The sequence below is a fragment of the Camelus ferus genome, chromosome 27 (assembly GCF_009834535.1).
Source record: "Camelus ferus isolate YT-003-E chromosome 27, BCGSAC_Cfer_1.0, whole genome shotgun sequence".
Lineage (NCBI taxonomy): Eukaryota > Metazoa > Chordata > Mammalia > Artiodactyla > Camelidae > Camelus > Camelus ferus.
In genome coordinates, this window is record NC_045722.1 from 23,396,557 (window position 1) to 23,421,652 (window position 25,096).

The 25,096-nt window shown below is 40.7% G+C and overlaps 1 protein-coding gene across 3 annotated transcripts in view; it reads right to left on the minus strand.

Moving 5' to 3' along the window:
* Positions 1-790: 790 nt before the first annotated feature.
* Positions 791-25,096, minus strand: part of TRPM1 (transient receptor potential cation channel subfamily M member 1) — a 57,629-nt gene continuing 33,323 nt past the window's right edge. The window contains exons 20-25 of one of the 3 annotated variants that reach the window (XM_032469087.1): positions 24,704-24,878; positions 23,003-23,023; positions 21,648-21,792; positions 19,522-19,724; positions 18,676-18,808; positions 791-2,745 (exon numbers count right to left, since the gene is read on the minus strand). In XM_032469087.1, coding sequence (XP_032324978.1) covers positions 1,473-2,745; positions 18,676-18,808; positions 19,522-19,724; positions 21,648-21,792; positions 23,003-23,023; positions 24,704-24,878 — 1,950 coding nt within the window. In that variant the 3' untranslated portion in view covers positions 791-1,472. Of the gene's footprint in view, positions 2,746-18,675; positions 18,809-19,521; positions 19,725-21,647; positions 21,793-23,002; positions 23,024-24,685; positions 24,879-25,096 lie in introns of all 3 variants that reach the window. The other 2 variants (XM_032469089.1, XM_032469088.1) reach the window with 2 other exon arrangements.

Below are 25,096 nucleotides of genomic sequence, written 5' to 3' on the forward strand. Positions count from 1 at the left end.
ACAGCAAGGTCCTACTGTATAGCACAGGGAACAACATTCAATATCTTGTAATAATCTATAATGCAAAAATATATGTATGTGTAAAACTGAATCACTATGCTGTACATCTGAAATTTACATGACATTGTGATTCAACTATACTTCAATTAAAAAGAAAAAAATAAAATAAAAGGCAGAGTCCAGGCAATTAAAATATTGTTGGAAAAAAACAGGCCCCAATGTACCTTCATTTGTAAAACAGAATAAAATAGTGCCATTTGCAGCAATATGAATGGACCTAGAGATTATCAAACTCAGTGAAGTAAGCCAGAAAGAGAAAGAAAAATACCATATGATATCACTCATATGTGGAATCTGAGAAAAAAAGAAAAGAAAAGAAAAAAAGGACACTAATGAACTCATCTACAAAACAGAAACAGACTTGCAGACATAGTAAACAATCTTATGGTTACAGGGGAAAGAGGGTGAGAAGAGACAAATCTGGGACTTTGAGATTTACAAATGTTAGCCACTATATATAAAAATAGATTTAAAAACATTTCTGCTGTATAGCACAGGGAACTATGTTCAACATCTTGTAATAACCTTTAATAAAAAAAGAATATGAAAAGGAATATATGTATGTATATGCATGACGGGGACATTGTGCTGTACTCCAGAAATTGACACATTGTAACCGATGGTACTTCAATTTAAAAAAAAATTGTGTTTGCCATCAAGGACTCTATGACAACAGGAAGATTCATATTGGATACTTTATTTTTACACATCAACAAAACTCTTGGTCACCCTACACTGTTACAATGTGAACTTTGATGTAATCATGTACTTTTTTTTTTATCATGTAATTTTCAAACATAAAACATTAAAACATAAAACAAACAAAACCCCATAAAAACACATGATGTTTATGGCTTCTTTCCAATTCTCATTATTTTATTGTTTTTCTCTCTCACCTCTCCTTTTTTTTTTTCATGTTTGCTTTCTCTTTATTTCCCCTTTCTTACATAGTTGCTGACTCTCTTAAGTAACCTATTGGTGGCACCCAAAGGCATGTCTTAGGTTACTTGGTTGCCCCCAGAAATAGACTGTAGGATCTTGTATAGTGATTAAGCAGTTTATCATGACTGGAGTATTATCACTCTCATTGGTCCTACTCCAACTAGAACAACTAAGTTTACTAACACATGCTAACAAAACATGACTTTAAGTTTAGTGCATTAAATCTTAAATTAATAAGTCCAAATTGCCAAACATTTGTAATGAAAACGTTTTCTGATGATGTTTAGGGGGAGGGTAATAGCTCAGTGGCAGAGGGCGTGCTTAGCATACATGAGGTCCTGGGTTCAATCCCCAGTACCTCCATTAAAAAAAAGAAAAAAGAGAAAGACTATTAGAAGTTGATGATGTTTAGATGACCAAAATGGTACTCATCAGTGGCTCTGACTGAAAAATCAAAAAAACAAAACACATTAGCACTCAGTTTCTGTGGACGTCTTCTCTTGCTTAACCTGCTGTTTTTCTGTCGTAATTCCAGGTACAACCACTAAGTTACCAACACTGCTTGCGTGTCCAGATCTGTCTAAGTCGCCCCGAATGGCTTTCGCTTTCTTAGGATGGCCATGTAAACTTTTTGACCTTAAATATGGGAATCCCAAAGTTTGGTCAGTTTTCACAGACAGTAAGTTTTCCTGGTCAGTTCTATCCGTACCAGCTAGAGACAGACGGGTGGTCGGAGGGGCTGTTTTGGAAACACAGTTTTCATCTTCGGGATCCGTGAAATGCCCTCTGTGCTCAGCCTCCACTGCTGCTTCTGACCCAAAGTAAGGGATGTCTGTGCTTCGAGAACGCGTAATCTTTTGAACTTCGTATTTCCATTCTGTGGTCCATTGCTGGACTGTGGAGGGGCATGTATGGTCCATGACTGCGCTGTACTCTGTACTCCAATTGTTAACCCCGCTGACCAGCTTTCTTCCACGGGAATATATAAAGCTTCTGGACTTCACCGTTTGACAGGCCCTGAATGTTTCCTCCGGGTAACTGCATGCCATCTTTGTTTCTTCCAGGGGATGGGAAGTGGTGCCTTCGATCTTTGCTGTTTCCACTGTTAGCCGAGTGCTTTGCAAATCTGTCTTGTTCTGTCCATGCATCACATCTGTTTGATCTGAACTTGGGAAAATAGTTTCTTCTCTTTTGGAGTCAGCCTGCCTTTCATCATCTTCAGCTGAAATCCCAATATCGGGACCTAATTTCGGCTCCGAAGTGCTCTTGGCGTTGTCTAATGCGAGCCGACCGCGTTCCGGGGTTGCTGGCGTGCTTGTGCTGGGTGACAGGTGCAGGCTGCCCTGACGCTCGGGTACCAGGTGCGTTCTTTGGTCCTTCTCTCCTTTCATGCGGAAGGAACCGGCTTTTTTCCTGAACCCTGTCCCTGGTGGCATGGACAGAGAAGTATCCTCGTACAACAGCTCCTCCCCGTTGAAATGGTATCTGTACATGCTGTAGCCGTCGGCGCTGTTGATGCTGCTCTGCCGGAGCAGGTGCAACGCATCACATTCAGAAGAAGCTCGGGACCGGGTCTGTATCAGGTCGGCTTTGTCAATTCCCGCGAGGTTTTCCAGGGCATTCACCATTCTGTTAGATAGTTCTTCTAGTTGAGAGAGCCGAAGGTCGACCGTCTGTAGGGAAGTTTTCATGAAATTTTCTCTTTCGTTGATTTCTTCCAATCTCATTGACATATTCTCAACTCTGGTGAACACAAAGGGATAGGGTTGTTAAACCGAGATTAACTAGATACTAAAAGCCAAAAAATGTTATTTTTGTTATGTGATTTTCTTCAGTCTTTGGGGACCCATGGAGCTCATTGGGCATAATTTTAAACTTCACACACTCCTAACAACTACTAAAAATTACTGGGAGGAGCACGAGAAAATGATAGAAATACAATTAACACAGACGGTGCTATTTACTGTTCATTGCTCGAAGTGCCTTGTGTATTCATTAGTAAGTACTCATAGAGGTACTATTCCGGGCTCGTTTAACCCTCAAAACAGCCCTATGAAGTAGGCACTGTTTTATCGTCCCCATTTTACAGATGAGGAAATCAAGTCCTAGAGCATGGAAGTAATTTGCCTAAGGACACACAGTGGCGCTGGGATCTGAAGGCACCCAGTGTGACTCCAGCTTTGGTCTCTCAGCTAGTCCTTCACACTGCTTCTGATAACAAAGGAAGACACCGGCACTTCGATTTTTGAGTTTTCATGACAGCTGTTGGCAATGAATGGTTATGAGGACAAAATGAATTAATTAAAAGCATTACTTGGAGTTTAGGGCTTCAGAAAATGACTTAATAATTAAGTTCAGATTATCAGATGGTTTACTTCAGGGACAAGAGGCCATCTAATGGTCTGAAGAATACCAGTAACTTAAAATGGCTTAATAATTATAGTAATTAATAATATGTAATAATTAGTCTTTCCTTAGTGGAGTTGTAAGAAAGAAAGACCATGGCAGATTATAAATTCCTGCTATTAGATTTTTTTTTTTAATGGAGGTACTGGGGATTGAACCCAGGACCTCATGCTTGGTAAGCATGTGTTCTACCACTAAGCTCCACCCACCCCTAGATTCTTTTTTTCCTTAACCACCTAGAAGATCAGGCAACAGCCTCTGAAACTATAATGTTGTCTGAAATCTGCTAGCATAGACTATGTTTCATATTTCAAGATTACCCACAGTACGATTTCTTTCCATCGGTTTGTGAAATCTAACCCTGAAAGGCAGAAAGTGATGCCCAGGACCTGGGACTCTTTTCTAAAAGTTGAATTTGTCCCCTGGGTGGCCGGCAGAGGGGATCCCGGCTCCCAGTCAGGAGCCTCTGGGTCCCTGGAACCCGGCAGTGAGGTGGTCTGTCCCGGCAAGTTCAGCTGTGTGTGAGGGAGAACAGCTCAGTCTGACTTTTTGTTAAACTTTTATTTTCTCCCACTTTCCATCTTTGGGTGAGAATGTGTAGGCAGTCTTTCTGGTCACCCAGCTTGTTTTGAGTCTGTTTCTAGGATGGCTTTACTCCCCACTCCACAGATCCTTCTAAATTCCCTCACCTGTTCTGGCTTCCCTCTTGTCCACTTCCCCATCCTCTGCCGCCCCTCCTTGTGCACAGTTTCTACTCCCCACCTGACTGCATCTCTTGCACTTGCCTCACTCCCCAGCACCCCTGCAGCTCCTTGCCCTCTGTTCCCCCATGACTGTGTGTGCTAATGTTGGACTTCCACTGGCCACACTGACAGCTCTGCTCTGACGTGTGGGAGGGTCCTTGGCTTCTATTCTCAACTCTTTCCTGGGGCAAGGACTATTTTTATGCCCTCTTAGGAAACCACATTATTTGAGCAGGAAGGGTCTGACTTCCTGAAGCTTTGCCACCAGGAGTACCAAATTTCACCGAATTCACCATGTAGGGGGAGCCCTGACTTCCTTCTTTAAGAGCTTCTCCACCATTGGGAAGGGAGGTGGGAAGGGATAAATTGGGGGCCCGAGATTTGCAGATATTAACTAGTATATATAAAATAGATAAACAACAAGTTTCATCTGTAGAGCACAGGGAGCTATATTCAATATCTTGTAGTAACCTATGATGAAAAGGAATATGAAAACAAGTCTATGAATGTGTATTATGACTGAAACATGACGCTGCACACCAGAAATTGACACAACATTGTAAACTGACCAGACTTCATAAAAAAAAAGTTTCCCCACTATAGGGAACCCTGCTATAAATTTTAAGGGTCCTTTCTCCTTCTGCATTTCAGGGATCAAGAGAAGACCTTTTTGCAATGAATCTTCCATGACTTCAAGTATGACTTGGTTTTCTCCGTTAGATGTAATGCCTCCTTGCTGGCTTCAGATCCATTGCCCGCATGATTGCCTCCTCTTGTGTTATAAACCACATTGCCTCCATAACAAACTTGAGATTCTTCAGCAGACACAACATTTAGTGATAAAGCAAACCTTTAAAAATTAATAAGCTGGGAAAATATAGATGAGTGTCTTTCCTCTCAAATCTTGTGTAATTCTCTGCCTATTTTTTCCCCTGTATTACCTAATCCAGGTAACAGCACTGCCTGCCACTCACACAGAAAAAAGAACCCCCAAACTCATCTGATTCTCTAGTCTCCTTTACACCTCTCTCCCCTCCCCTCCCCCTAAGCTCTTTGTAGGACCCTTTAGGTGACCCTTAAATTTCCTGCCCCTCCTGCCACCCCCTTAGTTAAAGCCAGGGAAGAAACAATTCTTCACGATGTGGTTTAGTTGAGAAAAACCATCAGATGCTATTTCAAGCTCGCCGTGAACGGCTACAGTGTGGAGACCGCGCATTTCAGATGGCTATGCCAGATCCAGGGAAGTTGCATTGAGTTTTTACAGCATGTGTGAAAGAAGAAAGTAAAAACCGAGTTTAGGTTCACTTCTGTCTGAAATGATGAAAAAAAAAAAAAAAAAAGGACATGCAAGGAACTACCTCGTATGCTAGCTTTGTTAATTACTTAAACCATGTATCATAAATCTTGACATCTTATAGATGGAAATTCATGGAGGGATTTCCATTTCAGACGGGGAAAGTTAGGAAATAACTTGGTAAGAGTCTCATAGTGATTTACACACTGACTGGCAGGAAAACTTGTTAAAGATATCTATCATTTAGGACAGAGCTCATAGTGAGATATGAGCGTTCCTAACTTTCCACATCTTTTTTTTTTTTTTTTAATTTTTCATGGAGGTACTGGGGATTAAACCCAGGACCTTGTGCATGCTCAGCATGCACTCTACCACTGAACTACACCCTCCCTGCCACCAAATTTCAACATCTTAATTCTGCTTTCCTTTCAGCACAGAATGAATTTTTTTTCCAGCACAACACGGAACAAAAAACTGTTCTAAGTCCAAGATGATTTGCTTGGCTTTCTCATGAAATAAAATTGATTCCCTCTAAAATTTAGACATGTTCCTAATATGTCATGTTTCTAATTTCATGTTTTCTTTTTAAAACTATCATACAGGAAATGGACTATTTTGTGTGTGTGTGTGTATGTGTGTGTAGAGTTCTTTGGATAGTCACACATGTATAAATTTCTGTAACCAACCTCACAATCAGGATTCAGAATAACTCTCCATCCCCCAAGACTCCCTTGTGCTAAACCTTTATAATCACACCTTCCCCAACCCTTCATCCCTGCAACTACTGATCAGTTCTTCGTCCCTGTAGTTTTATATTTTGGAGAAAGTCAAATAATTGAATCATGCAGTAGGTGACCTTTTGACACTGGCTTCTTTCGGCAGAATGTCTTTGACTTTCATGCATGTGTTAATTGTTTGTTCCTTTTAATTGCTGAGTAGCATTACATGGTATTACATAGTACTACATGGACCACAGTATTTGCCAAAGGATGTTTGGGTTAGTTCCTTTTTTTTTTTTTTTGGCAAATATTAAAGGAGCTGCTATCAACATTCATGTGCAAGTTTTGTGTGAGCATGGGGTTTTAAAAAATGTTTTGTTTTCATGGAGATAGAATGGACATATAACATTGTGGAAGTTTAAGGTGTACAACGTGTTGATTTGTTACATTTATATGTTGAAATATGATGGCCACCATAGTGTTAGCTAACACGTCTATCATGCCATGTCACATAATTATCATTTCTTTTTTGTGGTGGGCACAATTAAGATCTACTCTGTTAGCAACTTCGAAGTTTACAACAGTATTGTTGCCTGTAATCACTCTGCTGGGCATTAGATCTGCAGAACTTACTCATCTTCTGGTTGCAGGTTTGTACCTCGCCAATCCCCCCAGCTTTTCCCCCAGCCCAGGTAACCACCAGTCTATCCTGTATTTCTCTGAGTTCAGCGTTTTTAGATTTCACATATAAGTGATATCACGCAGTGTTTGTCTTTCTCTGTTTGATTTATCTTACTTAGCAAAATGCCCTCAGGGCCCATCCAGGTTGTCACAAACGGCAGGACTTCCTCCTTTCTCATGGTTGAATAATATTCCATTTTGGATACATACACACCACATCTTCTTTATCTAGTCATCTTAGTTTTCCTCTGTCTGTAAATATCTTCATTTCATATTCACTCCTGAAGGATGCTTTGTTGATTATAGAATTTTGATGGACAGTTCTTTTCTTTCAGCCTTAAAAACACAGTGTTACTTCCTCCTGGTCTCCATGGTTTCTAATAAGAAATTTGCCATTATTCAAATTGCTGTTTCTCTGTAAATAATACATCATTTTCCTCTGGCTTCTATCAACTTTTTTTTTTTTGTCTTTTGTTTTCAGCAATTTCTAACATATGTCTAAGTGTGGATTTCTTTGAGTTAATCCTGCTTAGCCTTTGATAAATTTCTTTAACCTGTAGGTTTATGTCTTTCACCCGACTTGAGAAGTTTTCAGATATTACTTCTTAAAATATTCTTTTCTTCACCACACATTTTCTCCTCTCTGGGACTCTGAAGACACAAATGTCATACATTTTGTTATTGTCCCCCAGGCCCCTGAGGCTATTTTTTTTCAGTCTGTTTACTCTCTGTTGTTCACACTGGATTATTTGTCCTGATATACCTTCAAGTTTACTGATTCTTTCCTCTGTCATTTCTGTTATGCTATTGAGCCTATCCAGTGAGATTCACTTAGTGTATATTTCAGTTTTTAAAATTTCCATTGGGTCTTCTTTATAGTTTCCTTTTTTTTTTTAACTAAGACTTTCTATTTTTTTCTATTAGTTTCAAGCATTTTAATAACAGCTACTTTAAAGTCTTTCTCGGGTAATTCCAAAATCTGTGTTATCTTGGCGTTGATACTTATTTGTTGTCTTTTTTCACCCAGGTGAGTTGACATTTTCTGGGTTCTTCATATTCCAAATTATTTCAGATTGTATCTTGGACCTTTTGAATATTATGTCATTTGATTAGAAGTCTGGTTTAAATCCTGTGGATAATGTTGATATTTTTGTTTTAGCAAATGATTGACCCGGCTAGGTCCAACCTACACATTCTAATATGGTTTCTGTGGGTGGTGATTTCAGTTTCAGTTTAGTCTCAAAGCCTTTTCAGTGCTTTTGGGATCTGCCTGTTTGTGAGCAGTTCAGTGATCAGTGTGGGAACTCGATGGTGGTCTATTCATTACTTCACTGCTCAATGCCTTTGAGATCTTTCTTCTTTCTTTAATGTAGGTGTTTACAGTTATAAATGTTCTTCTGGCACTGCTTTTGCTACATCCCGTAAGTTTTGGTCATGTTGTGTTTTCATTTTTTGTTCATTTTGAAATATTTTCTATCTTTCCTTTTTTCAAAAAAGTTTAATTGTGGTCAAATAAACATAATACAAAATTTGCCATCTTAACCATTTTTTAGTGTCCAGTTTAGTGGCATTAAGTACATTCATACTGTTGTGCAGCTTTGAAATATTTTCTAATTTCTCTTGTGAACAGTTTCTTCTTTGATCCATTGGTTATTTAGGAATGTGTTATTCAATTTTCACATATTTGTAAATTTTCCAAATTTTCTTTTGTTATTAAATCCTTTTATTTCATTGTGATTGGACAACATACTCTGAATTATTTCAATCTTTTAAAAATTTATTGAGACTTATTTCCTTGATGATCTTCTGTCTAGCTCTGTCATTAATAAAAATGAGATATTGGGTTCTCCAACTATTATCTTAGAACTGTGTGTTCCTCCCTTCAGTTCTGTCAGTTTTTGCTTCATATATGTAGTCATAGATTATGAGGCTCTGCATATATATTTATAATTGTTACATCTTCTTTGTCTTTATGTAATGTCCTTTTTCATTTTGAGTAACAATTTTTGTCTTAAAAATGCATTTTGTCTGATACCAGTATAGCCACTGCAGCTCTTTTTTGCTTATTGTTTGCATGGAATATCTGTTTTCATCTTTTTACTTTCAAACTATTTGTATCTGTGACTATGAAGTATGTCTCTGTAGACAGCATACAGATCATATTAAAAAAAAATCTATTCTGCCAGTCTGTGTCTTTTAACTGGACAGTTTAATCCATTTACATTTTGTATGATTACTGAGAAGGAAGAACTTTCCTCTGCTGCGTTGCTGTTTGTTTTCTACATGTCTTATGTCTTTTTTTGTTCTTCAGTTCTTCCATTACTACCTTTTTCTGTGTTAAGTAGACATTTTCTAGTCTTTTCTAGACATTTTTAATTCTCCTGTTTCTTTTATTGTATGTTTTTGAATTATTTTCTTAGTGGATGTCCTGGGCATTAAAATGAGTATCTTAATAACAATGTAGTTCAGATTAATGTCAACTTTTTCAATAGTATACAAAACAATTGCTCCTATAAAGCTCCATGCTTTCCTTGCCTACTAATTACATCATTATACATTGTGTGCCTGTCAACATAGACTTGTAATTATTGCTCTATGCAGTTGTTTTTTAAAATTATATAGATATTAAAAAGTAGTTAAAACCAAAACATACATTTATGTCTTTTATACTTACCTATGTAGTTACTTTTACTGGTGTTCTTTATTTCTTCAGGTAGATTTTAGTTATTGTCCGGTATCCTTTATATATATATATATATATATATATATATATATTTCTACTTGTATTTTAAATTCAGAAAGTAAAAGTTAAAGGTTCCAGATTAACAGCAGACATTAGATATCATGAGTCTTTTTGTCTGTTTAGTTTGTTTTCAAGAAGAAAACAAAGGCTGTTTCTGATGAACGTTTAGCTAACAGCGGGAGTTGTTCTGAGACGTGCCTGTATCCTCATGAGGGACAAAGCGACTCCACTGGCTCCTGTTTGTGGTGCCTCTCTTACCAGGAAGTGATTCGTGAAGCAAGGATAATAATCATGACAATAATAACAACAACACGTGTAGCAGGATACTGTTGGGAAAGGTGAAATTGTGTAAAGGAAGGTACACCACGAAGTAGGTGCTTTCCAAGTGCAGAATGACATGGCCGTGCCAGGCAGGACCGCTACAAACCTTCCTGTACTTGGATCTGTATCTCAGTGGCTCTGTTACCTAGGGATTTTTGAATGTTACACCACGAAAACTTAAAGGAGTTTAACGAAAGTGCATTTTTGTTAAGGCATTGTAAATGTTTTCCATTTCATTCAAATGCCAGGCACAACAATATATAAGCTTGTAGAACTTTGGTACTAACTTCCAAGAGAATACTTATCTGGGGCGTAACTCTATTGGACTTTCATAGACTTTGATCTATTAAATGTAAGATCCAGATTCATGCTCTCATGGACAGAGTCCTTATGTGTCCTTCCTAAGGACAGAACCTAGACATTTGGAGCCCAGTAGGAAGCCAGTTATTAAAACTTGTTTTATCTGCAATTATCTTTTCTTGTGCAATGATCACCCTTCACCTGCAAGGCAGCTTGTAAATTATATGGGAACATTTCCTTAATGAGAGAGTTGAATGCTGACATAAAAACATAATGTTAGTGGGACAACTAGGTCCTGTTCATACTTGAAGAAACCCATGTTCAAGATCCCATGGCATTCTATATTGAGTTCTAAGACTATTCCTACCCTGTAATTTTATTCCAGGTCTAGCGATCATAGACTTGTCTCATCCAGTCCAAATTTCACATTCAGATGTTTTCATTCCCCTTGACTTCTTCATGTGGGGCTGCCTTTTAAGTTTAGGAATTGTAGGGAGACCCACCCCAGGGAAGAACCTGGTTATGCTTCCTCACAGAGATTTTATATGTGAAAGTCTAAACAAAGAACAAGACTCAGGTCTTTAATCTCCTGTCCTCCTTCTTTTTAGGAAGCAAAATACTGAGTTGTTACTAAAAGAATATTAAGTTCTCAATGATTCTCCCTCTAGGCTGCATCAGAAATACATACAAACATGGTCATGCCTCACACCTCCTTGGTTTCTAGAATTCAAGTCATCTAAGTCATTAGCCTTTTCTTTCTACTTTCTGCTCTGACTCCAGTCAGCCACTCAGTGATGCTCTTACTGACATCCTAGGTTGTGTCTCCCTTACTTTCAGCATAATAGTAACCACCCCTGACCCTTTATCTGTCAGATGAGGACTCCAGGGCTAGGCAGGGATAACTGCTTGCTGCAGGCAACATAAGGTTTCTGCTGCCCTTTGCGAACCCTGACATCATTGTGACACCTGCACCGACTAGTTCCTGGAGCACAGGTTCCCTTCAGCTTCCCTTTCCATGCCTCACGCGTCACTTGCTTTCTGCATCCTTGCCCTTGGGCTATAGTGCAACACTGGTGAAAGTTGTGGATTTCAGTGGGTCGCCATTATTCCTGCCAGGCGATCTCTTGGCTCCTCCTTTCCTGCCACATTTCTCCTAAAGGTGAACTCCAGTCCTCCCTACTGGCTTCAAGTCAGTAATGTTGCTGTGGGGTTCTTCTTCCTCCTTCTTGTGGTTTCTTCTTATGGGTCTGAATTTTCTGTTAGTGTAAAACTCCTGGCCTCCCTCTAGCCTTTTCTTTATTCTTAAGAAGAACTGATTTTCTGGTTGGAGTTTTGGGGTCAGCCACACGTATGATCCTCCCTCCTTGGGGGCCAGCTGCCTGCATGGAATGTGGGCTCTCCCTTTGTCCAGGTCTTATGGTAAGCTTTGCAGGGAAGGCTGACTCTGCCCAGAAGAGGGAGGCTTGCGGGTGGCTAGTGTGCCCGTGACTGAGTGGGTACGTCTAATTCTGGGGTGTGTTCAGCAAGGACTGAGTGACATACTCTAGCACAACATTCATTATAAATAAAGCTGATATTTTTATCTATCTCTGAATTGGCTCTCAAAGTCAGGAACAAGATTGCCATTTACCAGACACACTAAAACATCAACACTTGAGGGGAAGGATACAGCTCAGTGGTAGAGCAAATGCTTAGTGTGCACGAGGTCCTGGGTTCAGAGGTCCAGTATCACCATATAAATAAACAAAAACCTAATTACTCCCCCCCTTAATTTTAAAATAAAATAAAAAAATTACCCTCCAACACTTAATCCTACCCCTTCCCCATCATCTGATCACCCTTGACCCTTGTCTATAACATGAAGACATTCTTTTTTCCTGCATTTTTGTCTTTCAGTGGCTTCTCTACATAACAGGGATCACCACCTCCTTTCCAAGACTGATCTTTCCTTCAGGTCTTCTTCTAGTTACTATCTTGTTTCTCTCCTTGTCTTTCCTGTTAGGGTCTTTTTTTACCAGCATCTTCTCTTCCTGGTCACTTGGGAAGAGGATGCCAAATAAGATCTCAAGATTGGTTACTGATTTCCCAACAAGCCTATAGGAAACCCAAGACCTTAATCCAGATCCGCAAATATGACAAGAAACCACTTAACCCAGAAAGTTTTGGGAGAATCAGAACCTACTATTGTAGGTCTGGGCAGTCTAAGACCTACAGCCTTAAATACAGGCTCAACTGCATTTAAAAATGTGTAATTTATGAGTTATATCCTGCATACTTTGAAATAACAGACATGTAAAGTAAATTTATGTAAATGGAACAGAAGACATGAAAGAGTAGAGGAAATGAGGAGGCCATGTCAACCACATATTCCTAAAACCTACAATAATACACTTCTTAGAATTAAATATTAAGTTTGGTGCTAAGCTTCCCTAAAGCCATGGAAAAAAGGAAAACACACTGGATTCCGTCTTTCTCATTGCTCAAAAAGAGGAAGTTGAATCTGACAGTTTTGTCAGAAAAGATTCTTTCCAACTCAACTTGAGGCCCTGTGAATCTGTGTCAAGTTAAGGGACTTCAAACCACAGGAGGAATGCTGCCTTCAACGGTGGATCTGTGAGAGACACAGAGAAGGGCTTCAAGCACCAACTGATAAGGAGACTTGTTTCCAGTAATTAACCTGGTATGACAACAATAGAGTATTCAGGTCGACGAGTCCTACCTGGTTGTGCTGGCAGAAGTGACTGATAAAACGCTTTCCTCCCACCAGCCCTCTTGGTGATGTGCTGTTATCCCTTCGAAGAGACAGCACCAAGGCCGGTTTGGTGTTGCTGATATTAAGGATTCTTCCTGACAGTTACAGGGACCAGAATCATTTCCATGTTGAGATTGTTCCTTGTTCCCAACAGTAAAATCAGTTTCAAATCCAGAGGGGACGTGGTTGGTTTCCTATTTGATACTCTAGGAGGGAATTCCTTGAGGGGAGGACAGAAATTTGCCTTCAAATTAGGAGACCAACGTTTGCGTCATCCATTCATTCAGAAAGATTGAGTTCCCGCTCTGGGGTGAGGTGCAGGCTCTGGGAACAAGCGGTGAATGAAACCTAAACATGGTCCCTGCCATCATGGAGCTGAGTCTGAGGGCTCTGACCTAGTCTAAGGTGTAAAGCGGTCAGGGAGGTTTTCCATAAGGAACTGGCATTTGGGCAGGGACCCAAAGGATGAGCAGGCAGAGGGAAGAGGATATGCAAAGGCCCTGTGGCAGGAAGACTGCAGTGGCTCTGAGGGGACAGAAGAAGGCCAGCAAGACTGGAGGACTGAGCGCGTGGGGAGGATGGTGCAGGGGGAGGCTGGACAGACAGCAAGGCCACTGAGGGGCTTTCAGGGTGAGCTAGTGGTGAGGGATGCTGAAGCTGGTTATGTCTCTCTGGTGCAAAATGGATTGAAAGAGCAGGACTGAATTTGGAGGACTGAATTCTGAGGGCACAACTGCAGGAACCCAAGTGAAAAATGATACCGGCTTCAACTTGTGTGTCAGTGTAGAGAAGGAAAGAAGTGAGCAGACCGTGATGTATTCAGGAGGGCAAGTGATCGGAACGTGGTGATCCTGAGTGCAGAAGAGGGAGGTGTCAGAATAATTGCCAGTGTCTGTCTTGCTGAAGGAGACAGTCGTGGTGCTTCTCATGGAGCCCAGATTGGAGGGAGCGGGGGGGAGTGGATGTCCAGGTTTGGGAGGAAAAGCCTGAGTGTAGGGCCCTCAGACCACTGAGTGGGCACAGTGAGCGGGGATCTGGGTTACATACCCATGTGAATGAGAATTACTGCCAGCCATATCAGTAAATGAAGGATGCTGTGCCATCAAGTCATCAGCCACTACTCCACCCTGACTGTGAGCCAGAGGGAACTCAGGATGGAGAAAAAACAGGACACTGGCCCTAAAGAGCTAAAGTGCACATCAAAGGACTGGTTTCAATGAGCCCAGACTTTTGCATCTTCTCATACATAGAAAATCACTAAATTCCTTAACTTGAGATACCTAGCTTTCTTTAATTAACAGTAATCTTTTAATGTTCCAACTGAGACAGGAAGGAAGCAGGCAGGGCACAACCATTCAAAGAATGACTCAGCCTTTACACCAAGATGGCGGGAGATTCAGCTCCCAGTAGACCTTGAGCTTCAATATACACACATTGAAATACAACAGCTGCTAAATGACACTCCCACAGGTGCCAGGGCAGATCCTAGGCTGACTGTAAAAGGTCAAAGAGTGATGGCCCAGTTCCTGGGAATCTCAGGCCCTATCCCAAAGTAGTTGGAGTAATCCCCCGACTTGTTAGCATACGAAGTTACCCAGCCCATAAAAACTAACACCCCCACACCTCGTGGCCTGATCTCATTTCTCCTAGCCGACCCCATGCTCTGAGGCCACCGCCCTCCCTTCTGGGTAAGACGGCCCAGCTCTGCCTGTGGAGTGTGCATCTCCCTGAGTAAATCTGCTTTCACTCTACTATGGCTCGCTCTTGAATTCTTTCCTGCGCACAGCCAAGGACCCTCACTTGGTAGGGTGCATCCTAGGGGCTCGCCTGCGACCTGGGACATGGCCATCCTCTCACTCCACATTTTCCCTGCATCACGACTACCTGGTCTTTGTTGCAAAAACTCAATATACATCCCGGCTCCTTCCCTGCCTCCTCAGATGAAGTGTCAGATCTGACAAAATGTTGAAATTATATGATACAAATAAATGGTCAGTTTGTTGGAATTTTAGATATACCTTTCAAAGCAGCAGGGGAAGGCCATAAGCCTGATTTTGGTTTGGTTTGGTTCCTGGACATAAGCCCTCAAAGCACCCTGCACGGAGGAGCACAACAAGCGTGTAAACTTCCCGTGTGAACACGTGTGTGAATCACTGGCTCCAGTTTTGCAAGGTGCCCAGACAACAGCGAGGCCAGGAAGGGACGGACACCGACAGTGTCTTTTGTAGATGCTCACCCCTAACCTGACCTTGCCGTCCCAGTGGCGCAGGTCCAACTGAGAGAAGAACAGGAAAATCATCAAGGGACAAATGGTGATGCAGACAAGAAAAGCAATCAAATATATAAAGAAGATCAAAGATTCCACTCCTGGGCATAAATTCGGAGAAAACTCTAATTCAAAAAGACACATGCTCCTCAGTGTTCACAGCAGCACTATTTACAATAGCCAAGACCTGGGAACAACCCAAATGTCCATCTACAGATGACTGGATAAAGATGTGGTATATATATATATATATATATATATATATATATATATATATATATATATATATATATATATATACACAACATTACTCAGCCATAAAAAAGAATGAAATAATGTCATTTGCAGCAACATGGATGGACCTAGAGATGAGCATATTAAGAGAAGTCAGTCAGACAAAGACAAATATCATATGATATCACTTATATGTGGAATCTAAAGAAAATGATACAAATTCTATTTACAAACCAAAAACACACTCACGAACATAGAAAACAAACTATGATTACCAGAGGGGAAAGGGCGGGGAGGGATAAATCAGGGGTTGGGGATTCATAGATACACACTACTATATATAAAATAGATAAACAACAAGGTCCTACTGTGTAGCACATGGAGCTGTATTTAATTTCTTGTAATAACCTATAATGGAAAATAATCTGAAAAGAAAATCTATGTAAGTATATGTATAACTGAATCACTTTGCTGTATACCTGAAACTAACATTGTAAATCAACTACACTAAACATTAAAAAAAAAAAGATTAAAGAAGTGGCAGAGACCTCTAAGGACCCTAAAATTTGATTTTAAATGTAATCACTGCCCACAGTTCATCAGAAAGAACTAATTTTTTCCATTCTCCCCTTCTCTTGCTCCCCAGCTGCCCTGGTTAAGAACAAAGAAAAGCTACCTTCTCCCAGACCTCCTCCTCTTCCTCTCTCTGGCATTCACCTGTGATTCAGCCAAGAAAGCGTCAACAAAGGGAACCGGAGGGGCAGGAATGTGCCCCCATCCCTCCCCTTTCCCCACTGGAGATCTCAGCCAAGGGAAACGGGAAGTAGCCTGCTTTTACTGCCCTGCACACTTTCATTCCTCTTACGTGTGCTCGGAGCCCCTGGAGGAAAATGCAATTTGGTAGTGGCCTGATAACCACATTCTTGGAGCCCTGGTCCAAGCATGGTAAAACTCCAAACAATGCTCGGGGAAGGGAGGGCAGGGGGTGGGGGAAGGCAGAGCAAAACCACCAGATCTCCCTTGTAAATTACAACACAATCGCCCTTGTAAAATTACTGGCTGGGATTAAATTCTCATTAACGTCTAACCACCAAATGGAAATTTTCGGTTATCAAGATGGGGGCACTTTATCCTTCTCAAGAAGTCCTGTTTATTTCTGGAAAGGTTAGTAATTACTAGGAAAATAGCAAAGTAGTGTTTCGAAGTTTTATTGAAAACGGACCTTATTAAGGCCCAGAGCTGGTGCAGACAACCCTTAAATTTGGCCGGTAGGATTCTCAGGTGACTGGGTCTAGGAGGAGGGAGGGGGCAGAGACCTGCAGCTGCGGGGCCATCATCTCTCCTGTGAACACAGCAGGGAGACTTCAAGGTGTGTCGTGACTTCTGTTGTCACTGCAGGGGACCCTCACTGGGAATTAGGTACTAGAGTATTCTTCTGAAGTCCTATCATGTTTTTGTTTCTCAATATACACGTATGTATCAGACATGCTCTGCAGGAGATCAGAACATTTTAACCTTGAGGACTTTGGACAGAATGATGCACCAGAATCCCCTAGATGTGTCTCCCTCTGCATGCTCACCCTTCTACAAGCATTGTTGGTTGAACTCTTCTGAACGACGTTTTATCAATCATCATGCTCTTTAACATAGCTAAAATTGCTTTTTTTTTTTTTAAGTGATCAAGGCTCTCAAAGATTATGTGACTCAAAAAACTGTCTATTGTGGAGGTTGGCTGTCCCCCGTCTACCTTTGCTGGATGCTCTGCAGTCGCCAAGGCAGGAAGAACAAGGCTATCGAGTGTGGCTAATGTCACCCTTTCTGTCCCTCCTGGACCTGCCTGCATCTGCTCACATGTGGACTCGCCTACATGACCAGTCACTCATTCTGCATGTGTTAAGCGCTACCCTACAGATAATGCTGTTCTTGCTGGGTACTCAGGACCGAAAAGGGTCTGAAATACAGACACCGCCCTGGTTTAGAGGCTTCCACTCTGATGGGGACAGACGCCTTCACCCCTCCTGTAGTTCCTGCTCTCGAAGGAGCACAGAGGCAGTCATTTTACCTCTGTTCCTCTAGGCTGGGCAGGCGGTGGAAGGAGCAACAGGAGCACAGGGCAGGATGATGAGCTCAGTCCCTGTGGGAGACCACCCTTGGCCCAGGGAACACTGTGTGTTGAGGGCGTGGAGAAATGCCCCTGGAAGTCACACGGCCCTCCAGCCAGCTGTTCTCTCCGTGGACTGTATTGGGCTAAAAGCTCCCACTTTGGGGGCTGGGCAAGAACTGTCAGGGATCTTTTGTTTGTTTCCCTTGTTTGGGTTTTGGCCTGGAATCCTTGCAATAAATGTCATTTTTCACCTCTATATACAATATATAACCATCATCTAGGTACTTTCACACTTTTTTTGAGGAAAATGCATAAAAACCCAAAGTTGAATCAACACAAGAACTGAGAGTCAATGTTTAGAGTTATCACATTATCCAGCAGTCCCACTCCTGCGCATATATCCAGAGGAAACTCTAATTTGAAAAGATACATGTGCCCCAAGGTTCACAGTGGCACTATTTATAATAACCAAGACTAAATGTCCATCAACAGATAACTGGATAAAGAAGATGTGGTACACACACACACACATACACATATACACACAATGGAATACTACTCAGCCATAAAAAGAATGAAATAATGCCATTTGCAGCAACATGGATGGACCTGAAGATTGTCATACTAACTGAAGTAGGGCAGAAAGAGAAAGAAAAATAACATATGATATCACTTATATGTGGAATCTAAAAAAAAAAAAAGAGACACAAATGAACTTATTTACAAAACAGGGACAGACTCACAGACATAGAAAACAAATTTATGGTTATGGGGGAGGGGAAAGGGGGTGGAGAGAGCTAAATTAGGAGTTTGGGATTAGCAGATACTAACTACTATATATAAAATAGACAAACAACAAGTTTATTCTATATAGCACAGTGAACTATACTCAATATCTTGAAATAACCTATAATGGAGAAGAATCCGGAAAAGAGTATATATGTATAACTGAATCAATATGCCGTACAACAGAAACAAACACAGCACTGCAAATCCACTGTATCTCAAAAAGTATTAATAAAAAATAGAAAAAATAAACGAACTTGACATCCCCCTAGAAAGGGGCGGAGGAACCTGGAGCCCCTGCGCCATGCGGTGGCGAGGGCGCACCTCTCACAGGTGACACGGATGCGCTCCTCACTGGACGACTGCTGCTCGTCCTCCTTCTCCTGGAAGTGCTCCTGGACACACTGCTCCTCGAACTCGTGCAGCCTCTTCAGCTCCTCGTCGCTGAGAAATAGCTCTGTGTAAAGGCAGAAGGGGTCACCAGGTGAGAAACCAGCCACTTCCGCCAGAATCGATTTAGTTGCATCCTTGCCAGTTTCACTGCCAGCCCTTAATCAAGCTCCCTTCCCGTTACTTGCAGGTAGCACTGTGACTCCCGCGACTATTTGCCACATAAAGGCGCACTGTAATATGCAGCAATCATCTCTCCGCTGGAGCTAAACAGCTCACTTTTTAACACGAAAAACAAAATCACAGCTAACTTGGAAAGTGAAAATGAGTACTATTTTCTAGAAAGCCTTTTGCAGATACTTTATGGACAGAGTCAAATGTATATGAGTGTTTTTCCTTTCTCTTTATTTGCAGCAAATTAAAACATTTTGAAAGGAATGTCCGATTTACACAGAAAAGTTATTTTTAAGAACTGTCTTGGGGAGGGGGAGGATATAGCTCCGTGGTAGAGCGTGTGCTTAGTGTGCAGGAGGTTCTGGGTTCAATCCCCAGTCCTCCATTAAAATAAATGAATAAATAAACTTAATTACCCCCCCAAAAAAAAACCTGAAAAAAAAAAGAACTAAAGAAAATGCCATCATTTATTTAAAAATGAGCAGTATTCTGCAGAGAACCACAGCTGGACTAGAGTGTGTGTTTAAGGCGAGTTCCATGCAGGTATCCAGTTGGAACCCTCTTTCAAACTAGCCCCAGATAGACACTGGAGAGCCCTGCACATACTCAGTCCCCGATCCTTTTCGTCCTGGTCCCCTTCTCTTTTCTTCCTGCAGCGACGGCTGAGACGCATAATGATGATATAGATGTGGCTTAAAATGATCATTGGTGGAGGCAGGACTGGCCGGTCATGAAACGTCATAATCAGCTGATATCGTTGGAATTTCCACACTTGGTTGGATATTGACTTTACTTCAAAGAAGGTATTGCTTTAAAAAGAATACGTTTTCAGTTAGTTGTGTTACTTTTTATTATGATTTCACAGAGCAATCAGAGTTACTGAAACTGAATTGAAAATATACAATGAAATGGCCTGTTAGTGCTCGTTAATACTGACTCCTACTAACCTCCTGTCTTTTCATTGTCCTATTGACATGGATTATCTGCATTCAAGGTCATTTTACTCGTATAAATGAATAAGAATTAAGTGTACTGAAATGCTACCCAGGAGGGAAGGGTATAGCTTAGTGGTAGAGTGCATGCCTAGCATGCATGAGGTCCTGGGTTCAATCCCCAGTCCCTCCTTCAAATTAAAAAAAAATAACTACTATATATATAATAGATAAACAACAAGCTTATACTGTATAGCACAGGGAACTATATTCAATATCTTGTAGTAACCTATAATGAAAAAGAATATAAAAAGGAATATCTGTATGTGTATGCATGACTAAAACATTATGCTGTACACCGGAAATTGATGCAACATTGTAAACTGCCCATATGTCAATTAAAAAAAAAGTTAAAATTAAAAAAAAATTTTAAAGTTAGGAAACTAAGTACACTTATGCTTACATGTTATGCTTCCATAAAAGGTCAGGTTTAAGAAAAAGAAGCAACTCAATCTAATTTTTAGAAAACTTGAAATGCTACCTAGTGCATTGTTGAAAAACCACACTCCAGTCTCCTGAATGCTCAGGAAATTTTATTTCTGATATTTAAAGGTATGAACCGTTCAACTAAACATTCTGAAATATTTAAGCTTGACATTCAGTCAAACAATTAGTCGACTGCCCTTTTTTTTGGTAACTGAGTTGGTTAATCATTGAACATTTTGATCGAAGGAGCATAATTTTGTTTCCTTGTTTTGGGGTGGGTAATTAGGTTTATTTGTTTTGGTTGAACCCAGGACCTCATGCACGCTAAGCACATGCTCTACCACTGAGCTTTACCCGCCCCCCATAATTTTGGATGTTGAGAGATACAATCTTTGCTTTCCTTTAGTTTCTGAGGGGAGGTAGTAAGCTTAAGATTGTTGGAATCCTGATTAAGCATGTTGTCTACCGACATAGGAACCTTAGAAAAGCCGGTTAACCTCTGTTGACCTTCATTTTCTAATCTGTCAAGTCAGGAGTGTAACCAGATTCTCACCAATGCTCTGGTCAGCAATGAAGATGCTATATTTCTATAAAGGATTTTTTTCTCTCATATTTGTCATCTTAGAAGCTAAAATAATTTTTTCCCAACATTTATGAATCATGGTCACATACTGAACCTATCGTGCCAAAAGGGGCAAGTTTTACAAGAAACTTTATTTTGAATTTTAAGCCATTTCTTTCCTAGGCTGTTTTATCTTCCATTCTGTAAATGATAAGAAACATTTTATATACTATCACAATGATTGTCACAGCCTATGAAATTAGCTTTGCTCCCTGTGGCTCTGGTAGTGAATTAAAGGTACAACCTGATAAATCTTCTCTATCTCAGGAGACTTTCATCTAAGAAAAGATTTTCATTAGGTTAAAACACACGCTGAAGTGTTAAAATACTAACCAAGACTGAATTGAAATTTAAGGTTGACTCTTAATTTTGGGGGGGGGGGTAATTAGGTTTGTTTGTTTGTTTGTTTGTTTAATGGAGATGCTGGAGGTTGAACCCAGGACCTCGTGCATGCTAAGCACACACTCTACTGCTGAGCTATACCCGCCCCTCAAATGTCCACTCTTGATTTACGAAGACACGAAGGCTGTTGAATGGTTGAACTAAGGAGACTGTGGAAAGTTCTACGCATCTGAAAGCCCTAGTGGAATTCCATGGAAATCCATGGCAGCGTGGGGGGGATTTCTGAGATTCAACTGAACAGCTGTAAAGCGATAAACAACAAGCACCCGGCCAGCGGCTGGGACACGTACTTGAAGACGGCGATGAGCAGGTTCACGAGCAGGATGTTGGCCACCAGCAGGTAGCACGCCATGATGGCTGGCGTGAGCCAGGCGCCCGGGATGCAGGGGGGCAGGCGTTTGCCGTCCTCATCATACTGGTTGTCGCCGCAAGGAGCTGCAACAGAAGTGTGGCTCTTTGTGCTTGACTTTTATGTAGAATAGAAAGACTAAGTAACTGACATATGCTCTTAAAGGACCTACTTCTTTTTTAATCTGATTTCCTTTTCTGATTGTGTAAGCCATAATTTCCACTTGAAAAATGTCAACTTAAACCAAGGCAATCAGAAACTCATTTCTGCAGAGAGTCTTTCTTTTTTTTTTTTTATTCTTCTTTTTTAAAAAACGTCTTTATTGTGGTATGGTTCCTCTACAGTAAACTACAAATATTTCAGATGTATAATTTGATGAATTTTGATAAACGTATGCACTCATGAAACCACCACCACAATCGAGATAGCTCACATTTCCATCACTCCCCAAGAGATGCAATTTTGAAAGTTTATCCCTTCCTACACCCTTAGAGAGAGTCATTCTTAACGTGTCATATTTGTAAACATTTTTTCATTTCTTTGTTGTGTTTTTTGTATACAGAAGTTTTTTAAAAATTTAAAAATTTATTTTCTATTTATTTTGACCTGTCATTGATTTATCACATTTTAAAAATTTATTTTAAATTATAATATTTTTATTTAAAACATTTTAATATTGGGGAGGTGATTAGGTTTATCTATTTATTACTTTTGGTGACGGTACCAGGGATTGAACCTGGGACCTCCTGCATGCTGAGCACATATTCTACCACCGAGCTACATCCCCCACCCCTGCTCCCAGAAATTCTTAACTTTTAAGCAGACATCTATCTTTGCCGTTTCTTTACTGTTTTCCATTAGAACGTTACTGTGTCTTCTAATTTTTTAGCTTCAGCGTATGTTGTCTTCTTGATCATTTGTACATTAACTTTGAAAATAATTTTACTATGAGGTAGGACGTAAGGGTCCTCTCTAGCCTCAAATCCATTCATCAACTGTTCTAGATTTGAAAAAGACTCTTTTCTCTCTCTCTGCTCCTTTGAAATGTCACTTTGATCATCTGGGACCTATGTTCTGAAGAAAAAGGTAGGGTGATCCCAACACTGATGAGTGAAGTAAACTCCACAAATTTAAGTCTACTTACTTATCATTTCCTTGTAGTTTAAAAAAGTACTGACACTCGAAAATAAGAGAAGTATTTGAAACCAGTATAAGACTATCAGTAGTTAGCTGAGGGAGACACTAATTAACACACACATTTCATGGATTAGAGTCACCAGTTATGCGTACACTTACGATTAATTTCCATGGCGTAGACTGTATTGTGATTGGAAAGCAGCATTTTATTTTTTTAGTTTTGACAGGAAGGGAGAAAAGAAAAGAAGACGATTGAGAGAAAAGTGAAACACATGAATAACAACACGAGAACTGTTTTACTGTCAAGAAACGCCAAGTGTTCCAAGCTCAGGAATTACGGATTCACTCTGGGAAGTGGTGATCTATTTGGAAGAATTGTACACATTATTAATTCTAGGAAATATATATGTACATATATTTCGTGAATATTTATTTTTCCATTTATTATGAGCAATAGCAAAAGCTCACTAGTTAAAAAGACATGAGGCTCCTGGCAGATGATCATTTTAATGTGTCGGTTAACCAACCAAGCACCCCCTGGCTCCCAACACAAACACCTCATGAACACAAATAAATACGAAATTATTATGAAATCAGATCAAGAGTCAAAAACCTACATTTCATGGTGTTACTGAAAACAATTTAATAAAAAAAAAACAGTAAAAATATTATACCTTATGTCTGGATCCAGGGACTTTTAGCATTTATGAATGTTTACCTAAGCTAATAGTCTTTTGAAACCAAATTAGATTTTCATGTTCTGGTTCACCACGCCACCAACATATCCGGTAATTGATGCTGAGATACTCGTGATGAGAATGTTCTGAATCACGTTATGAGTGCTAGCAGGTAGAAGGCGCTGTGTTGAGTCGGTTGTCGGGCTAGCCTAGTGGCACAGATACACCGGACAACCTTGTGTTTTGTACAAGGGCCGGGATATGCAGGACCTTTCATTCTCAGGAAGCATCACACTGGAAGTAGCAGCCATGCTATTGTATCAAATGCTGTGTGACAGAGCACAAGGGGCAAAAAATTTCGGGGGGAGGGTAATTAAGTTCATTTATTTATTAATGGAGGGACTGGGGATTGAACCCAGGACCTTGTGCATGCTAAACAGGCGCTTTACCACTAAGCTGTAGCATCCCCCTAATGGGCAAATTAAAATATTGGTGCTCACATGAAAACAGGCCTTAAGAGCCTGGTTCATGGGCGGAGCAGCACCTGTCCCAGTGAAACTGTCCAGGAAGCATTTGAACTTTGCTTCGTTACAACGCAAGGGACACGTCAGAGTGTCACCTTACCAGCTCAGCCTGGGTTAGAGCTGGGACCTACATTCCCGAGAAATCCATGCAGGATTGCAGCTCATTTCCTCCACTAACATCCAGATGATTGTTGCTAATACAAAAATAGCATGCCAGGAGTGAAGAGGAAATTGACAGCCACGTGGAAAACATGCTCTGAAGCTTGAAGAGGAGGCTGACACAAGGCACTGGTCACCCTCCTGCTTCCTGTCTCATTCGACCAAAATAACTCTACCAGCTCTATCTCGGGGCAGAAAGAGATTCAGGTTGAAGAAAAATTAGGATGTTGGCACTGGGACTCCATTCATGTGAAGGGAGGTGCTTAAGGGATGTGAGACTCAGAAATTTTGCGAGTGGTTTCAAAGTGGGAGAAATGACTGGTGTCTCAAAAATCAACATTTCCTAATCTGCACTTATTTCTTCATAAAATCCTTTGATGCCTATGGCAGACTCAAAAAGATGTCATTCCCCAATTAACACATGCTCTTCCAGGAAGTTGGAACCGATCATCTGCCTTGGGAAGCAGGGAAGAGAATCTTACTATGAATTCTATTCTTACGGTCTATCTGGTCTGCAAACACCTCTCCGTAGATCATCCAGTAGGGCATGTAGAAGATGTTTCGGGCCAGTTTCCAAGAAGGCTCCTCGTCTGGATGCAAAATGGCTTGACGGGCTACTCCGAAGCTCATCAACACCACCAGCATGATGACCACAAAATACAGCATGTCAATCATCTGGGGAAAGAGGAAACGCATCTCTTACTGCGTTGACTCGCGGTCGAGTTCACCTGGTTCGTTACATTGTGTTCCTCAAAGACTTCAGGAGTGCTTAATTAAGATGAAGGGAGCTTCTTTCGGCTCTCTCCATCCCACCATGGGCTCCCAGGTTTTGGAGTAAGAGGGGGAGACATCTAAGGAGGCAACAAGATAATGAGTGGAGGGTACACACTGAT